This window comes from Perissodus microlepis, chromosome 13 (assembly GCF_051167445.1).
Source record: "Perissodus microlepis isolate ML-2025 ecotype Zambia chromosome 13, ASM5116744v1, whole genome shotgun sequence".
Taxonomy (NCBI): Eukaryota; Metazoa; Chordata; class Actinopteri; order Cichliformes; family Cichlidae; genus Perissodus; species Perissodus microlepis.
The window spans coordinates 6,299,609-6,320,023 of record NC_140473.1 but is presented as its reverse complement, the minus strand read 5'-3'; the positions used below and the strand labels follow the sequence as shown (position 1 = coordinate 6,320,023).

At 40.0% G+C, this 20,415-nt stretch overlaps 1 protein-coding gene across 1 annotated transcript in view; it reads right to left on the bottom strand.

Annotated features, from left to right (window-relative positions):
- LOC146374562 (gamma-aminobutyric acid receptor subunit pi) overlaps positions 1–19,462 on the bottom strand; it is an 82,662-nt gene extending 63,200 nt beyond the window's left edge. Inside the window, exons 1-2 of the mRNA XM_084947753.1 lie at positions 19,054–19,462; positions 6,164–6,253 (exon numbers count right to left, since the gene is read on the bottom strand). Coding sequence (XP_084803879.1) covers positions 6,164–6,216 — 53 coding nt within the window. The 5' untranslated portion in view covers positions 6,217–6,253; positions 19,054–19,462. The remainder of the gene's footprint in view (positions 1–6,163; positions 6,254–19,053) is intronic.
- Between the last annotated feature and the right edge of the window lie 953 nt (positions 19,463–20,415).

Sequence of the window (20,415 nt, the reverse complement as noted above, 5' to 3'; positions counted from 1 at the left end):
GATCACAATCTGTATTTATTTCTACTCATAACAAGTTCAGCTGTGATCAGCTGTGATCTTCAGTCTCTCCTCTTCAATTCCTCCTTTTGTTCTTTTTACTTCAGGAGAAAAACAATGCTCCAGCGCTGCCGGGATTTTCACCAAGTGCCACACGGACATGAAAGGAGGCATGACTGACAGTAAAGCATTAATAAGCATGTCTCTTATGGCTCAGCTACATTGGTGGTGTACCACATCCTCAACAACAAGCAAAACACCAAATGTTCTAGACTCTAAACAGATCATTCCAACTGACGGTATGACCTACATGACTCAAACTGCTTCAGCTTGTTACCTGTAATAAAGGTTTGCCTTCAGTTGTGGGTCTTAAGAGGTTTTGCTTTGTCTATTAAACCGTGAGAGCTGAGCACTAAAAGGATTTGCTGATGGGACGCTGAGCTTCCATGTTGTCCATACTAGGAAAACATCAATCTAAAATTTGGACTGGATCTTGTTTAGATCCTGACTCAGAAAGTTGGATCAGGTTTTTGGGACAACGAGACAATCAGTTGATCGGCATACCATCCCACCCATGAGCACCCATTGCTAGCAGATAAGCTGACATGCGAACATCTTTGATTGTTTTAATAATAAATAATAATCAAGTAAATTTATATTATCTGATGTATTTATTTTGTACTTTTCTTAACAAAATTAATTTTATTCATCGTTAAATTACTCACACAACTTTGCCTCTGAAGCACAAGATGAATGCAGTTAAAAACAAAAAAGAGAGGTTGGATTTGTCACTCGAGTAATGCAAAGGTCTGCCAAATGATCAAAAAGAAGAGATGGAACTGCAACAACCTAACAGACCCACAGCACTTTCCCTCTAAAAGCAAGAGCCACACTAACACACAAGAATCGTTCATCATTTTGGTACTCTGAGCCGACTGTCCTACATATATGTCTTGCAAACACAATGCTGCAAAACACAAATCAAACGCCTGAAATTTCAGCCCATCGTTTCATTTTGGGAAGCACATTGTTCCACTGAAACACCTCTGCAAACACAAACACAAGCCAAAGCAGGACAAAGCTGCTTGCTGAGCTCGTTCTCATTGTTTCGAATGGGTGTCAGTGATGGCTGACTCTTTTTATAGTGTGTTTCAACATCAAAGCTCTGCACCAGAGGTCAGGCTACAGCAGCTGCCTTCTCTGGTATACTCAGTGTTAGCCAAGTTGAGACTGTACTTTGGCTCACATGTTTACATGTTCACAGTGGCCATGATACCACATTAATTTTACATGGTCACTGTCTTTGTTTAGCTATGTTAACGTAAAAAATAAATAAAACCTGATCTGAAAGTGAGTAAAAACACTTTGTTACTGTACTAAAGTAGAATTTTCAGGTATCTGGACTTTACTTGAGTATTTATTTTTCTGACAACTTTTTACTTTTACTCCATATATTACTCCATAAATATCTGCACTTTCTACCCCTCACATTTTTAATACAGGCTTATTACTTCTGACTCATCTGTATCATTTATAGTACTCAGCGGTTAAAGTAAGCAGGGACGAGTGCAGGTGTCTGTAAGTTGTTGCTTCAGTACTTGGCGATTGTGGCTCAAGAGTTGGCAGTTCATCTTGTAATCGTAAGGTTGCCGGTTCGAGCCCCGGCTCCGACAGTCTTGGTCGTTGTGTCCTTGGGCAAGACACTTAACCCGGTCCCTACTGGTGGTGGTCAGAGGGTCCGGTGGCACCAGTGTCCAGCAGCCTCGCCTCTGTCAGTGCGCCCCAAGGCGGCTGTGGCTACAATGTAGCTTGCCATCACCAGTGTGTGAATGGGTGGATGACTGAATGTGTAAAGCGCTTTGGGGTCCTTAGGGACTAGTAAAGCGCTATACAAATACAGGCCATTTAGCATTTAGCTAGCACTACAGAAGAGGTGTGAGCATAAAGGAAGTTTTTTTAACCATCAGGTAATTTCAAATGTAGCGTTTCTATCAGCAAACACACAAACACACAAACTGAGTGCAGTTTGTCGCACAGTGTGTTGTTAGTCTAAGATCCAGCTGCTGTATTTCCAGTGTGTTATTTAATATTATTTAATAATTATTTAATAATTGTGTTATTTAAATGTTGCAAGAAAATATACAGTATTTGGATGGAATAAAGAGATTAGATTGCTGTACTGTGACGAATATATAATAAAGCACTGCGTCAGACTGGTGCATAGTGGCTTTAGTACTTACGGATAGATTAATTCACTGAATTCAACCTTTATACCAGCTGTCGGTCTAGTATGAGACAATATACAGTACACTACTAGTGTAGGAAATGGAAGCCAGCCAAGACAGCTTGTGAAATTGTTGACATGTTGTTCATTAAGTTTTGTAAATCCACAAAGAGCAGCAGGTCAGCTGATCACAGCCTGTACACTATAAAATCTACTGGAGCTCACGCTAGGAATTTTGGAGTTGGGATTCTTTTCCCCACACTGAGCCACTGCAACTGTACTTAGGGTTGTCCCACCTGTTGAATTTCTGCTCCCTTTAAGGGTCCTCAGAGCTGATCACCTTGCTCCATCTCACCTTACCCCTAGCATCCTCTTTACATCAGTGAATCATCTCTGAGGCCTTCCTCTTCAGCATCCTGTGTCCAATATATGCACTATCCCTCCTCTGCACATGTCCAAACCATCTCAGGGTTCCAACTTTGTCTCCAAGCTGCTCAACCTGAGCTGCCCCTCTGATATACTCATTTCTAATCCTGTCCATTTTAGTCACTCCTGGTAAAAAAATCTTGTCACTTTCTTCCTCCCTTCACCTCTGCCACCTTCAGTTCTGCCTCCTGTGTTTTTGTCAGTGCCACTATCTACAAACCATCATAGCAGGACTTACTACCATCCTTCATCTAAATCCATTTCACTCTTGCCACTATCCTTCTGTCACAAATCACCCCTGACACTTGTTTCCACCCGCTCCACCCTGCACACTTTTCTTCACCTCTCATGTCCAACAACATTGCTCTTATTTAAACTCATTAACCTTCAATATTTCTGCTTCTACGTTTCCTTTTCCACCTGCCTTGCATGCATTCTGATTTTCATTATTCTTTCCACTGCATACCTCCACCTCTCCAGGCTTTCTCCCACCTGCTCCCTACTTGCATTACAGATCACATCATCTGCTTACACCTTAGTCCTTAGAGACTCCTGCCAGACCTCATCTGCCAGCCTGTCCATCACCACTGCAAACAAGAAGATGCTCAAAGCTGATCCCTGATGTAATCCCAGCCCCACCTTAAACCCATCTGTCACTGGTACTGCACACCTCACCACTGTCATCATACATGTCCTACGCCAACCTCATATACTTCTCAGCCACTCCTGACTCATATATACGTGATCACAGATCCTCTTTTGGCACCCTATCATATACATTGAAGCTCCTCCTGACCTCCCCTGTACTTCTCCATCATCATTTTCAAAACAAAGATCACATCTGTAGCGCTCTTTCTCTGGCATGAAGCCATACTGCCGCTCAGTGATCGTCACCTCTGTTCCTTTCACCTACATGTCCATTGAAATCACCTCCAATTGCCACTCTTTCCCCCCTGGGGACACTTTCTACACTTCACCTAACTTCCTCCAAAATTCCTCTTTCTCTTCTAACTGACATCCAACCTGTTGGGCATACATACTGCCAGCATTAAACATCACCCCTTCGATTTCCAGCTTCAAACTCATGATCCTGTCTGACACTCTCCACCTCCACAACGCTGTTTATATACTCTTCCTGCAAGATCCCTCCTACTCCATTTCTCTTTTTATCTACACCATGGTAGAACAGCTTCGATCCACCTTGAGTGCTCCTGGCCTTGCTTCCTTTTCCACATCCCCTGCAAACATTATTTCTACTTTCCTTTTTGCCAAAATACCAGCCTCCTCTCTCCGTTTACCAGTTATATTACTACTATACTACATTTAAAATCACTACTCTCATTTCCACATCTGCTTTTCCTTTTCTCCCGCTGCCTCCTAACACGTCTTCACTCTTTCCTATTCTTTTTGTCTTAAGCCAACAGTAGCACAGTTTCCAGTTTCCAGTGGTGTCTCACCATCCCATTCATAGCCCCCAGAGAGGAGAGTAGAGGGGGTCCACAGTCCAGCTGTTGAAATGCAGGATGAGCGAAGTGGATTCAAGAAACTCTTTCTTTGACATCGACTGTATCAATATCGAAGTGTATAGATGAATATAGGTTCAGTCTCTTTCACCTCCTTTTCATGTAAACCGAACGGGCTTGTTCTTATTCTGAGTGTCTCTCAAGACTTTTACTTGCAGATTCCAGCAGGCTACCATTAACTATAGAGATCGTTCTGTCAAATTGTGAATCAATCAGCCTCATTGCTGTGAATGTGTAAATGTTGCGATACCAACTGTGCATAACGCTGCATGATTAATGCGCAGATACTGCCAGAGAAAGTAATGATTATAAGAACCATTGATAAGCTCATTTCTGCGCATATCAGCCGGCATCCACCAAGGCTTAAAATGAAGCCACTGTGGAAATGCCATCTTAAAAGGCCAAACTTAAACTAAGAAACTAGTGATGTGTGATACCACTGATTTCTTTTCTCATCCAATACCAAGTACATTTCAGCTTTGAATCAGCAATACTGATCCGACACCGATACTTTGTAGAAAACTTAATGTGTTTGGAAAATCATACTAAAAAGTAGTGTATGCATCACCATAGTGTATGTTAATCTCACCCTAGTAGTACCTGTCCCTCTCCTCCTCAAGTCATCACCAAATTCTGTGTTATAATTGACTTTTGTTTGTGTTTCACAAGATTTGTGGCCTTGCCGCATGTGTCACAAACCATGTCTTGGCTGTTTGTGGAGCTGAAATAGCTCCACACATGACTCCACAAGTGAGCGAGCCATTTATACAGCCGTATTTCGTACCACTATGACAGGCAGAAGAAGAATCCGATCTGCACACCACTAAACCGACATATTTACAACCTGGAAGAGTTATTTTAGTATCAGATGGTAATTTCCCTCTTCATAAAAACAGGGTGGAGACTGACATGTAGCCAGCAGCTGTCTGCTAGGCCTCACTTCTGTTGAGTTATTGAACTGGACCTCTCAACCTGCGTTGGATCATTTTGGTGAGTGACATTCTACTATTGTTCTAGTGTGTTACTTGAAATTAATTAGCAGGTATCTGTATGTGCATGTTGCCCCCACAGAGTTCATAGTACCTTGCTAAAAAGAAGTTTGTTTGCTAGCATTAGCTTACACTAGCATTAGCTTATAACTTAGCACTTTGACTACTCTTACAAATACACAAATAAATAAATAAACATAGTATGCTAACGATCCAAATCCAGTCAGTGATTTCAGCATAGTCAAGTCAATCTTTTATATACAGTCTATGACATAGGCTTGTCATTGGCTCTTTATGGTTAGATAGGTTGTGTAGAAAGCTGGACTTCACTTCCAGGTATACTGGGATTTCTCAAGTGAACAGTGCCTTCGTAGTCTTATAGTATAAATCTGATTTATTTTATTTTATGTGCACCATTTATGACTTTTGAGCAGACTTATATTTTTAATATAAATGTATATTTTAGAAGTGTTTAATAAATGAGGCCCTTAGGTGGCGGGAACCTGCCACAACACAAAAATCCCATAGCTTTTTGTGAAAAGAAGTGCTGCACTATACAGAGCATATCTTATAGCTGTTTTCAGTATGAGCCAGAGGGTTTGTCTTATCTAGAATGTGCATAGTGCACTCCATAATTTGAGAATAAACTGCAAGAAGAGCAGAGGCTTTGGTTCCCAACAGCATACAAATGTGCACCAAAGCATCCCATCATTCTCACCATATGACCTCTGCAGGGATTTTAACACCAATTGCATCCATGTGGTGCTGGATGCTGCCTCATCGATTCTGCTCAGCAGTGTCATCAGTGTAGGCATGGAGTTTCAATGCTTTTTGCCTGATGCATGAAGAGTTGTTATTGAGTATTGATGGTTTACACAAAAATGATGCGACTAAGTATCTCCTCCTGAGCTCATTGACTACAAAGCGTTGGTGTTGTTAGAAATTAGAATCTGACATGGCTGATGACTTTGTGGCTGTAGATCCCAGTGGTTGTCCTTTCTTACCTGCTAATGAGGAGTACAGTGAACACGGTTCCTCCAGATACAGAGAGAGCCATGGCTGCTGGAGGAGTGAAGACGCCAAGTGGAGTTTATCTGGAAAAGGGGCACACAATGGAGAATAACATGCCGTTTAATGGGATGCAAGTAATGATAGCAGTCAGGAAATATAGATTGTGCTGCGCTTTGAAGACCAAACAGTTTTATGCATTTCAACAAGGATGCAGGGCAGGACTTGTGCAGAATCAGTGACTTCTAGAGCTTTGCTTTCCAGCTGGCAGGCAGCACAGAGGGGCACATGTGTGGCCCCTTTTTCCTGTTCCAAGTGTTTAAAGTCTGAGGTTCCAAAAATACATATATTCTCTTTACTCACATGTTTTTATCACCCAGGTAACGGTGGTTTCTCTGTGCCACTTGGTTATCTTTAATAGATTCCCTCAAACACTGAAATGTAAGACACTCTTTCCTGATGTATTTCTAAATCACACAGTAGTGAATAACTGTGCTGGTCTGCCTTACGGATATTCTCTCGGCAGCATAATGGCCTCCTGTTAATGATTTCACCTCACCTCCAAGTCTGGCGCTGAGCTTGGGTGAAAAGTAATAAAGCAATTTCCAATGTCCTCTCATTTCTTATATCCTCCTGCACTCCCTCTCTCTCTCTCTTAAGATAAAAGCGCACAGAAACCCTTCAGAGACCAGAAAAAACTGAGACCCAACTTGCCATAGATGGCAAGTTGGTCTAAGGAAATATTTAATGTAAAGTTGAAAGCAAACTTCTGTGGCTATGGTGTTAAAAGTGTCTTTACTTTGGTCCAAGCTTGAACTACAGTAAATCCTGTTGATGGTAACATTACATTTTTAGGTAAGGGATTGCATAGCAGAGGGTACACAGTTCTAAAGCAGGTAAGAAATGCTTCAGTCCCAACAGGCTTTACAGTGAAACATGTATAATGCATACACAGTAAGGGAATACTACATGAATATATGAAACTGGGAATCCAGAGATACATTATTGAGCACTAGGTTTCTCCTATTCTCTGCACACATAGTGACACTGAGGACAGGTGTACTTATTCAGCAATTTTGGTCATAAATGCAGAAAGCATGGTGAAGACACAGTATGGCCGACTTCCTGTCTCTGCTCTCGATGACACGACTGAAGCTGACAGAAATGCAGTGAAGTTTAAAATTCTCTCTCACTTCTTTCCATTATGACTCATACATAAGTCTGGTCTGTTGATGTAAAAATGCATGTGCTCTGAAGTGGGCATACATATATTTTTAGAACTTAAATCTTCTTTCTTGTCTTTGCACGCAGTTAAACTATCTTGCAATATTAAACTGAGATTTGATTGTCATTGTGATGATTAAAACAAGTTCGATTTTTGCTTTAAAATGACTAAACGCGTTGTCCAACGTTTTTATCTGTTCACATCTATTTACTCAGGAGGAAGCTGTAAAACTTTGGAAAGATCAATACGAGTCAACGAGTCAGTGACGCTCACTTCTGTCTGATACCCGTGAACTTTTCTGTTGGAGCTGCTGTTTTTGTTGCTGTTAGCAACTGTTAGCTGCTGTTCGTGAAACCTTCTTGGAAGTGGATCGAGTATTGTTGAACTGTTATCGAATAAAGTCTCATATGATGTGAAAATATATTCAAGCTGCTCTCAGCCATTAGCTGGCATAATAAAAGCTTATAACCAGCTGTTGTTGTTGTTTAACCAGATTATTGTCAGCTGTGTGAAAACATGTCTAATTTGCTGACAATGAGTAATAATGTGTGTAATTATGTTTATGCACATTTTCATGTGTAACATGAGGTGTACTTCATATGCAGACTATCTCTAGCCACACACACACAGAATGGCAATCCATCTGTATTCAAGATGACGTGACAAACCGGTGCTGCTCCTGTGTATTTTTAATGGATTAACTCGAAGTTCATGAGAATGCATCAATTTGTTGAAAAACATAATTGCATACTAATCAACGTATATTTATGATTAAAACATTTTTTCTATTAAAGAACCTCAAAAAAATGACAGAAAAATTCTGTTAACTTTCCCCCTATTTCCAGTCCAGAACTTCCTTTTTACAGCTATCGCCTACTATTCCCATTCAGCATTCAATGTTTTTTGGTTTCTGATTCTGACAGACTGCCATTTATTCAAGTTCTATCGCAGATGAACAATAAATACACAGAAATATACACAATAGGGTCATAAAGTAAAAGATCAAGAGTTGGCAGTTTGTCTTGTAATCGGAAGGTTGCGGGTTTGACTGTAGCTTGCCTCCACCAGTGTGTGAATGTGAGAATGAATGAATAGTGGAATTGTAAAGCGCTTTGAGGGTCTCGAAAAGTGCTATATAAATACAATCCATTATTATTATTATTATTCTGGTAAAACAGGGTTCAAGGAGGGATAGCCATCTGCCTCGAGCTGGTTTTCATATTTTATAGTTATATGTTATGCATTTGTCATGGCTGAAGGGCTGAATTATCACATTCTGTTCTGGTCTCTCTCTCTCTCTCTCTCTCTCTCTCTCTCCCATATATTAGTAGGTTAAACATTATCTTAATTTACCAATTATTTTAATGTAATGATTTTACTGAAATGTAATGATTTTTTCTATATGTGGTAGTTATGAAACCCCATTCAATAATAATAAAGTCAAATCATTACAGTTTTGATTTATGCTAAAAGAAAAATAATACGCAGATATATGAGTGTCTCGGTTTTGGACCAGTGTACTGTTACACAGCAATAAACAATATATACATTGCTGCAAATCAAACTACTACTGCCCATTAGAGTTGGTGGACTTAGTGGGAGAGTAATTTCAACATAATAGAAGACTGAAATACAAAATTATACCCACTCACCTGACAGCAGTTCAGCCTGTATCTTAGAGTACTTTACTGTACCCTGGAAAGCTATTCAGCCAACCAGGAATACCTATTTGAAACCTGTTTGCAGTGAACTCTATAAAAATAGGACTGTTTCAAAAGAGGATCACTTCAAGTTGTTTTAAGAAGCGCTTCCATTTGATGTACTCTTTGGAAAGGATACAAGTACAGATACGTGTGTTAAAAAAAATCCAGTAAAAGTATTGATCAATTTCTTTACTCAAGTAAAAGTGAAAAAGTACAGGCTCTGAAATGCACTCAAAGTAAGAAAGTAAAAAGTAGCTCCCTGAAGGACAATTCTACCATCCATTTTTATGCACAGGTAACTGGACCTTCTGTTATATGAATATGACACAAAAATGTATTTATATAAATTATGACATCACACATTTAAATCTGCAGTTTATCAGGTATCACTGAGCAGTCATTACCTTTAAATGTAACCTCTCTTCTTCCTTTCCTGTCCTGTCTTTCTCCATCTCTGAGTGCAGTTACCTCTCTTTTGTTTCTCTGCCTGAGTAACACAGCAGCTGTAACAACACACTGTGTGACTACACACGATGGGTTTGTGTGTGTGCTGATGTTTGTTGAGATGATAGAAATGCTGTTGAAACGTTATGTCGTGGAGAAACATAAAAAATAAGTAAAGTACAGATAGCTGAAAATTCTACTTAAGTACAGTAACAAAGCATTTGTACTTACTTCCCACCTCTGGATGCTGGTGCTACTGTTGGTGCAGCAGCACCGACAGTTAACGTGTCAGCTCATTTGAGAGGATTCTATTATTAGTTTGTTTTTTATTGTTTTCTCTCAGCTTTTCAGCTCCACCTTTTAGCCACTTCTTCCTCACTAAACTTTTTCCAAAAGGTGCGTGAGAGCACAGCGGGGCGGTTGAGTTAAGAGGTCTGATTTGGGTAATCCAGTGTCAGTAATTAAAATGGGCCTCTGTAAGTGCTTGTATAGAAGCCCTTCAAGACGGCTCATCGCCCCAAAGTGCGTCGTTACATCTTGAAAATGCCAGATTACCAGTCCAGCCCTGACTACAAGGAAATACAAACGAGCCTTAGCCAAAAGGAAGAAATTTGGATTTATAAATTATAGGTCAGTAAAGGAAATCATTTTCTTGTCTGATTTTGACTGAATTTGTCCAGGTTTTTGGAAGAGTCCTCCTGCTGGTGGCGTTTTAATTCAATTCATTCACATTTCATTTCTTTATATAACCAAACAACAACAACAGGTGTTGAGCTTGTAAGGTAAAGGGCCTACAGTAGAAATGACCTTTATAAACAGGGGTGCACATAAGGTGTGCATTCGCTGTCAAAATAAAAGACGCGCACCAGATAAGAAGTTGCAACGCGCGTTTGCGTACATAAGATTTTCTGGAGGAGGACAGATACTTGTTTAGAACTCTTAAAGGTGTCGAAGAAGCAAGTTCCTTTAAGCAATTACTTGGTGTTCCTCCACCTCCAAAGAAATGTCAGAAGGAGTCCGAACCGCAAAAGAAGCGCGTATTCTCGGAAAAGTGGTTGCAGGAGGTGAGCTGGCGTCAAACAAATGATGAACGCACAGAGATGTGGTGCAGAATATGCCGTGAAAATCCCACTCTAGCAGACAAAAACAGTGCCTTTTATATGGACGCAAACGCGCGTTGCAACTTCTTATCTGGTACGCGTCTTTTATTTTGACAGCGAATGACCACTTATGTGCACCCCTGTTTATAAAGACCTTTTACTGGTAAAAAAAAAAAAAAAAAAAAAACCTCACATCCTGTGTGGAAGTTGAAGGTGGATTTACCTCTATTGGTGAAACACCTATAGAAAAGAATTCAATATGTTCATGGACACTTGTCTTGTCCCTGATGAAGGCTTCGGATGAACACGTTGGACTTATAGGTTAAATATAGTTATGTCATGAGAATAAAGGCATTTTAAATATAAATGAAAAGAGAGTGCCTTGGAGGTTTTGAATATTTCAGCTTACAATAAAAGGATAATCACATTATTATATAAAAGATTTAAAAATGTTACAAAATAGCTTTTTTGCTGTAGAAATGACTGTGGTTTAATGTAATGACATCATTTCTCATCTAACAACATGAGGATCATTGCCTATTACCAGAACAGATTTAAGAATTACAATAAATGAATGTCAGATTTTCGACAACAGTCATGTCAAATGTTTATACTTGTGTATCATGAAATGTTTCTGAGATTTACTTTGTCTGTGGCTCTACACACACACGTACTCAGTGAGGAGAAGTATTGGGTCAGACAGAAAATGATACGACTGCAGAATGATTTGTTTTGGTTTTCTCAGCAGGTGTATTTGGACTCATCTGTCACTGTCTGGGGATAACTTTTTTATCTTTGGGCAAATGTAAACAAATGACACAACACTGTCAGACAGGCTGTTTGTAGTCTTATTTCACAGCAACAACACAGTACAAAACCTCGTACCAAAACACATACAGATGTGAAACTGTGAACATACAGGGCTGCCACTTTAAGTACTAAAGATCTCCCTACCTGTTATTTTAAGAGACAAGACAAAGAGTTCTTGATGCCTTAAGTTAGGTAGACCTGGCCCCACATCTCAAATCAGTTATGGCAATTCTTCAGCCTGTTTGTCCATCAGACTGGTCTGACATCGGCCTTAACTCAGTCACTACTATGATAAAGGACACCCTAACGTGGGATGATGGGTAACAGCTTCCCAAAGTGATGCCTGTCTTTCATCTCTGACTCCGACTGTTTGCAATTTGATTTTGAGCCGACTTGAAAAGGGCAGCAGCAAATAAAAGAAGATAAGTCAGGCAGAACTGAGTCACTTTATCTAATTCAAGGGTTTTCTCTCCTTTGTTGCTCTTCAAGGTACTTATTCCAGGCATAGTGAATGAGTCAATAGCATGTCAACCTTTGTGGCCTCCAAGCTGTTAGTCTATACCGAATTCTCCTCTTCCTCCAGTTATTCTCATTTATATCCTTCAAAGCTGTGATTTAGTGAATCATGGCAGTGTTGCTTGTTCTAATTTTACATTTTGCTTCACCTCGTTGTTGCACTAAATTGCAATAAATATCAAAGTTGCAAGAGTATAAAAGAGTCACTATCTGGTATAAATAATGTTGCACTAACTAGTCGTCACTTTCTTGTTCACTGTGGATGGAGCAAATGCTACACGTGCATCAAAACAAGAAAGCTAGCTCACAAAACTTAACTATAAGTGTGTGAAGCATGTGATGGTGTTGGCTGAGAATTAAAAATCTACGCCAACAAGGTAGTCTATCCTATCAGACAACTTTAAACGGCAAACTGATTACTCACTCTTATTCACTGTGGACCGTTCTGTAAGCACTCTCTATGTGAATAGCCAATTTTGGTACAGTGCCATTATTAGGATGTGAGCAGGCTTTGTGTTTATTGTGTTTATTGTATGTGTATCACACTTCAAGACACCCACAGAAAGTTCTTCAAAAAAGAGGAAGGCAGCGCAGCAGACGACAGTTTCTAGGTTGGGACTATAATGACTGAAGGCTCAATAAGGTGATTTAGGATGTATTGAAGTGTACTTGATGATCTAAAAGCTTTCTGAAATGTAGTGAGCATGACAACTATACAAAAAGCTAAGCACAGCAGCAAGCGTATTAAAATCACTTCTGTGCTTTAGTAGGAGACAGTGAGAAGAACTGATACGACTGATTTTTACTGTCACATGTCAAACTTTTCATAGCGCACTGCTCTATATAGGAAATCCCACTTTTTAATTCTTGCAGTGCTCTTAACATTAGTGAGGAAACTTACCAACAATTCATTTAATAAAATACATTTTTTTGGTAGTACACTGCATCAGTGGACTGGGTTAGGGTTAAGGTCAGGGTCATGAATGTACAACTTTAACTGTGTGGTGGCAGGCATTTCTACTCATTACTGCATCTACAACATTAATTAGCACGGTATTTCTTTAGTGCTCTGGTGGGACGAGCTGTTGACAGGGAAGCTGTAATGTCTTGTTTAACTTTGGTCAAAAACAGCAGGATTGTGACCTCTTTATGAGCTTTGAAAACCTTTTCTGGGGCAAAGACACTAAGCATTTGAAGTAACTATTATAAAACTTGACTGGTTACTGGTTATCAAGGGAGCTGTTAAGTGCAAAGACTTGTAAACAATGAAGCCATGTACCTTTTTACTATGACAATTCAGACTCTTTTCCTATAAAAAGACCAATATACACAGTAAAAATAAAGTCGTGGGCTATGTTAAGTTACATGGATATATATTTCCTTATTCTCCATTTTATTTTACACAGTGCAGTAACCAGTATAAAAATTCTGAAAACATAACTTGATTTCATTCCCCTAAAAAATGATGGAGAGTATGTGTACCGTGCAGGGTTATAAAATTAAAAAGTCATACTGTGTTTATGCTCCTTTTTTGTCACTGGCTGTTTTATGTGTTGACATGTATCCCAATAACTCAATTCATTACACCTTGTCAATGCTAATTACACATAGAAATCAATAAAAGTCAATGTTTTATATACATTTTGCACAGTGTCCCAACATTTTTGAAACCAGGGTTGTAGGAAATTTGTAATAATTTCCAATATACAGTCACACTTGCTCCTCTAGCTATTTATTAAGAAACATAAAACTAAAATACGTGCTTATGCATTTTCCAAGAATCCCATTTGTAGCTTAAGCACATGTGTTTTATAAATCTCAGCCCTGCTTAAGCACCTGGGTACATATGACAGAGCAAGTTGGGGTTCATGCAGGAATAGCAATGTACCAGAAGAAAACAAACCAAGTTTTTAGAAGTTCACGGAAGCTGCAGAGAAGGTTATAGCCAGGCACATTTTTCATTTCAGGATGAGTCGCTGCTGAAAAAAGCAGGACAAAATGCCCAAACTGCAAAGTTCATCACAGGTTCAGACAGATATATATCTCAACCTGCAATAACCATACATATATTTGCTAAGAAATTAAAAAGGTCAAAAATCTTCATGAATTTGGCAGCTTATGAGCACCTTAAGTTGCCAATAGGCAGTACCCTAGAGATCAAGGACTTCTGCTTTATCTCTACAACAACAGCTTTCAAGATGATACATAAGATTAGGTGCAAAAAAGAGAACATTTAAAGTCAAATGTATGTAATGCTGCTCCAACATGAATCCAATGTGCTGGGCACGTCAAGCTCTTACGTTACGACTCTAGAAACAAAAGTCTAATAAAGAGTGTGCTGTCCTCACACAGACTCCAGCTCCATGTTTTTCAGAGCCTCACTTTTTAAAATCAGATTCCACAAGTACATTAAAACAAAAATAGCTCTAAAAGAATCGCTAATGTCTGAGTGATGGAGCAGAGTGATAAAACATTTCACTGTGTGGTGGAACAGTTTCATCTCTCATCAAAGTGTCTTAGTGATGTTGTCACTGTAGGTGCCTACCACAATTTAACTAACATCTTTCATTACATAAAAAGGGACTTCTGACCTCCTAAAAGATATTCCCTCAGTCTCATTTTCTCCTCTGTCTATTTCAAATGCAGAAAGGCAATGTCGCAGAGAAACATTAGGGACTTTGGACTTTATCCAGGTGGAAGCTTCTCCTCCCCCCTTTCATCTGCAGGTTTAGAAGTTTTGACTTCTACTTCTCATCATACCATAGAGGTCTCTTGTGTCCTTCAATCTGCATTATTATTAGGCTGAGCTAGCAACATTGCTGCTTAAACACACACTATGGAGAGAAATGTGCAGGCTTGCGAATACAGCAGTGATGACAGAGGTGTGGATGATGAAGAAGAGTGGGAAGGGACGATGAAGTCATTAAAAATGGAAGTTGATGTTGAACAAAAACGTGATAAATAATGTGTGGTTTAAACTTGTATGATCATCATTAAAAAAATGAAAAAGAATATCTGAATAAGTACGAAACCAAAATGTAGTACACCAATCGTATACATGGGCATAAGCAATTAGGTATTCATAAACAGCTAGGCTAAGTTTGGTTTCCAGCCAGTGACTGAGTAACACCATCTTTAGTCCATAAACAGAACAAGTGGAGAGATATCCACCCGTTAATGATAGAGGTCTTCACCAAAAACATGCTATACATTCAAAAAATACAAAGTGCTGTTCAATATACGTTCAACAACTACTTTATTATGTACACCCATCCAACTGATGCAAATAGCTGATCAACTAATCACATGGAATCAACTCAGTGCATTTAGACAAGTAGACATGCTGATCTAGGTTTTACAGAGAACGGTCTGAAAAAGAGAAAATATCTCGTGTGTGGCAGTTTTATGAGCAAAAAAGCCTTGCTGATGTCAGAGGTCACAGAAGAATGGTCAGATTGCTTTAAGTTCATAGGAAGGCAAAAGTAACTTAATAACAACAATCAGAAAAGCTTCTCTGAATGCAGAACATACTGTATCAAACTTTGAAGCAGCAGAAGACCACACCAGGTGCAACTCCTGTCAGCTAAGAACAGCTAAAATGCTGCTAATGCCTGCTCTGATATGCTACTGGTGGTGTTATGGTGTGGGGGATATTTTCTTAGCACACTTTAAAGCCCTTACGTCCAGCTGAGCATTGTTGATATGACACAGCCTACCTGAGTATCACATATATTAAAGCTCAAATCATTTCTAACTGGTTTCTCGAACATGACAGTGAGTTCGCTGCCCTAAAATCACCTCCAAATTTGCTAGATGCAATGCAATAGAGCACCTTTGGGACACGGTGGGATGGGGGAGTCATGTCATGGATGTGCAGCCAACAAATCTCCAGCAACTAGTGACTGAAGGTTAACGAGGGTCCAAGCCAGTACTAGCAAGGGGTACCTAATAAAATGTCAGGTGAGTGTGTATTGCTAAAAGTGTTTTTGGAAAGAGAACCAGCAATGAAGCTATATGAAAAAAAACTATATGAACTGATTTGGAAATACTGAAATCTAACTATAAAAACTCATAAAACTTTTGAGATAAAATGAAATACAAAATGTTTTCTTCTGATGAAAAGAAGAAGAGCTTTCAAACGCCTGTGCCTGCATTCACAAAATTAAAACAAACAAAATTAAATAAGATGTTTTTCAAAAGTACACCATCCACTTTCAGCACAATATGCTAGTACACAAAGACCATACATATATGTACATACTTTCATTAGTACACTGCATATGAATTTCACTGCCTGATTAATCATAGTGGTGAGGTGAGCACTTACTGCAGAGTATCTGTGAATTCTGCACTGAGCAGATAAGCAGCAGAGAGAGGATGGATGACACTGGTGCCTCTAATGCACATAGTAAATCCTATGAAAAAGTGACAATTTAACACATAGAAAACACCAGAACGTGTGATTTTAGTCTGCAAATCCTGAAAAACATGTCAGTGCTAGCTATTAGCTAGCTAGCGAGTAATCACACGTACTGCTTCCACTGGCTAAAAACTGGTTGGTGGCCCCTCCCTTTCCACTACATAACCAATATAGCAAACACTGAGGGCGTGTTTCACGCTTCATTTCTTTACCATTGTGAGTACACCATCCTGGTACTCCTAAGGCACTTCATGTAGTCATACTTGATAGAGCGGCTGCACTTATGCACTCATAATAGGAGCTGTAAGTATGTGAGTACACCATTTAAAACAGAGCCACTGTCCACACTGTATCAAGTACATCTGTAGGTAATATAATCCCTAACGCTGATGGTAGAATGTATGAGCTGTTTTTTAAAAAACAAAAATCTTTTCTTCAAAGTTAAAATCACACTTAAGACTCTCAGTTGTGTTTAGAAAATTGTGTATTCTACATCCTCTATCAACTCGTGTCTTTTGTGCTTCTTTTAGTGTACCAGGCTCCTGAGATAAGTGTTTAAAAGTTCATTTCAAGGATGAGCTGTTTTAAAGAATATATTTCAGAATGCAGGTACCTGCAGACAACCTTCGGCTGACGTTGAGCACAGAGAGCAATGGATTAAATCTAAGATATGCCGACAAGTTATAATGAGCTGGACTCTGTCACAGTCCACTGAAACGTGCTGCGTGTGACTGCTGGAGAGCTTCTGCTCTACCCAGACCCCACCCCTGGTGTTTACTCCTGTTTCTGTCAAGTGTAGACAAAGAAAACCCTGAAGGAAAGAAACCAGCTGATCTGACGAGTCATCGAGACAATGTGACAGCACAAGAATACCAGAGTGACGCACGCCATGAAAGTCTATTGTAGTACTAATGACATTACTTATGACACACGATGACACAAAGCAAACTCCCATAAGACGAGAACCAGAGAGTGGCACAGCTGCGGTGCAAACGAACCTGGAAAATCTAAAGTGTTGCTTTGAACTCAGTGCCAAAAAAAGGAGGAAAAAAGAAAAAATGGGATCATCCGGTCTGCACCTGGTATGAGAGATGTACTCCAAATGATTGAGATGAATCACAGCACGCCAGTTCCAGTAATGCTCTCATTTAGCTTGCTAGAGCACAGAAAGAAGTCAATAATCAGGTAAAAGAAAAAAACAGAGGCCGGGGGAAATCAATACAGCGAAAGAGAACTGAAAACAAAAACCCTGCTGTCACATGCTCAATAAGGCACATCAGCTCCAGCACTTCAAACTGCTGTTTTGAGACTGCAGTTTAAAAAAAAAAAATCTTCCAAGTTGTCCATCTGAGAGGGAATGAAAATACCACTTCACTGCTCTGGAGTTTTGTTGATAACAGAGAGCCTTTCCATTATCTCTACACAAGTCTGTTTATGTAAATCTCATTCCTCTCTCATTCCCTTCCCTGCCTTGTTGTGATGGCCGGCCTTCAACGTGAGTGCTGAATCTAAAAGGCAGCTGGCAGTTTATAGACAAAGAAATAAAATAAATAAATAAAAATACCAATTAAGTGTGCCGTACAATCTGTGCTTGTTCCTCTGATTACAGACATTATCACTGTGGTAAATATAGTTTGAGAAATTAAGAGGCGGACTCGAGGAAACTCACCATAAGGCTTCATGGAGCATTAACATGATTTTAATTACCGTTTTATCGCAGTGGAATCATATCATTGCTGGAAGGTTTTTTTCTTTTTCTTTTTTCTTTTTTTTTTGACTTGACAGCTTAAGTGTTTCTGTCTAACAGAAGGCTGTTGGCTAAGGACTGGCCAAATTAGACACCCATTTCGATAAGATGTGTCTAATGTGCGTCCGGGATATGGATGTACACAGTGGCTGATAAATTCTTACCATTTCTATTTACCAGCATCTCTCTCTTTATTTAAGGACACAGCTACATTACCTGAGGTGTCTGTTATTCATTCATGTTTCTGGCCCTTCACCTTCTTGTCACTGTGATAACTTCAACTCATTTGGCTGTTGAGCTTGATTACAGTTTGTTCTATTAATAAAAACAGAACACAATTAAAGGGGGGAGGGGGTAAATAAACAAACAAAAAAAATCAATGAACGATTAAGAGGTTCGTGTGGTTAAACAAAAACTTGTTAACCTCTCAACCCTCATCCACATCAAGGAAGAGAATCCTTTGCGCACTGGTGCACCAGGAGCGCATACAGACGGAATTAATTTAAAGCGCCATAATTTAGGAAGGAGACGCACACACGCCCAGAGGCTTACGAATATAGACGCGCGCACACACACACTCACACACACACACAAATACACGGGCAGCCCATATTTTTGACTGTTAACTAACATTGTTGGCGATAAGCGTGGAATCGATGAAATTTCTTTATAGTTTAAGATATCATCTGAGCGTAAAGAGGTCGCTCGGCACATCAAAGTTTAAATCGTCAGCATACTTTGGTGCTCAGCCTGCCTTTTATTCGGCACGCTCCATTCAGAGGTGCGCTGGTGAGGGGAAAAAACGCACGGAACGAAACAAGAGACGTCACCCGAAATGCAGGCGAGACAAAGATTTTTCTTTTTTTAAACCACAACATTTTAAGGAAAAGAAACACAAAAATTGTTCAGCTCGAACTTTACCTGCACCTGCCGATGGCCGCGAGCATTTCACGCATGTCCGCGCATCCTGGGAATAAGGGTCCGCAATGGTCGAGTTTCCCCTCAGACTGGCGTTGCTGTAACAGCGACTTCCATCCAGATTTCTTTCTTTTCTTTTCTTTTTTTTAAAGACAACACCTGCTGATCCGCGCGTACATATGCCCGCACAAACAACTGGTAGTGCTCTGTCAGCGGATTCCCAACTATGGGCTGGACGCGCTGCTGCGCAATGACGCACACCAAGAACTCGCAGTTGATTTGGAGTCTCCAAAGATGCCCAAGATGAATCCCAGAAGACCGGTCGTGATGCTGTCGGCTGTGCGTTGCCCTTCATGTAGTGTATGAAGGGGAGGCGATATTGTATGGCTCAACTAAAACACTGAACGCTTTGTGGGGGTTTTTGTTTGTTTGTTTTGCTTTTTTGCTATGACGTGACACAAGATTAACTCCAGGCATTTATAGATCGTTGAAAAAAGATCATAGCCCAAAAATGGAACTGGCACACTGTATGCACAATTTCAGATATAGTTCTATTTCTGTTGTGGCACTTTGAGGAAATCGTGCGACAATAACAGTGTCAGTGTGTGTTAAGCGCTTTAGCAGCATGTGCAGTCGTTACTATTTCTAATCAGCTTCTGGCAAAGGAAATGAGCTCTTGTCGGAATTTAGGATGGAAGGCTGGCAGGCTGCAAGTGAAGATGGAGGAGGTTGTCCCAAGGTGTTGGCCTCTGATGGATGGAGCTGGAAAACCACCCCGCAGGCTGCAACTCTTTGCTTAGCGTGGGTGTCCCAGGAGCACTTCCATCCACAACACCCCAAGGGGAGTGAGGGGTGGTCAGTCAGGCAGCAACTGATCCGATTTTAGCCCACATGTGCGCCATTACTGTTGAACTTCGGTCAGTGTTTGGTAGAGCAGCGTGCCATAGCAGTAGGACAAAGACCACCATCAAAGCGTTAGAGGGTTAAGCCCCTCTGTTGGCAAACAGCCATTCAGCTGAAGCAAAAGCAGGACGGTGAATCCCTTCCATCTGTGGCTGTATCGTTGGCTTCCACCTCCAGGGAGACTGATCTCTGACTAGACAACATGATACGTTCATGTATTTATTCAATTGTTTTGGTAGTGGTATAGGGGGCACTTTTAACTCAACAGTGGATTCATTTTGAATAATTAAATTTTTATGTTTAAACACTACAAAAAAATTTGTTTTTTTTTTATAGCGTGTATTCTTCTAATGGATGTCACTAACACCACTCACCTCACTGTTAAACACAAACAGTCCAAGGTCTTAATACAGTAACACCGAGACAACTGAATCAGTACCATGGACAGCACCTACACATGAA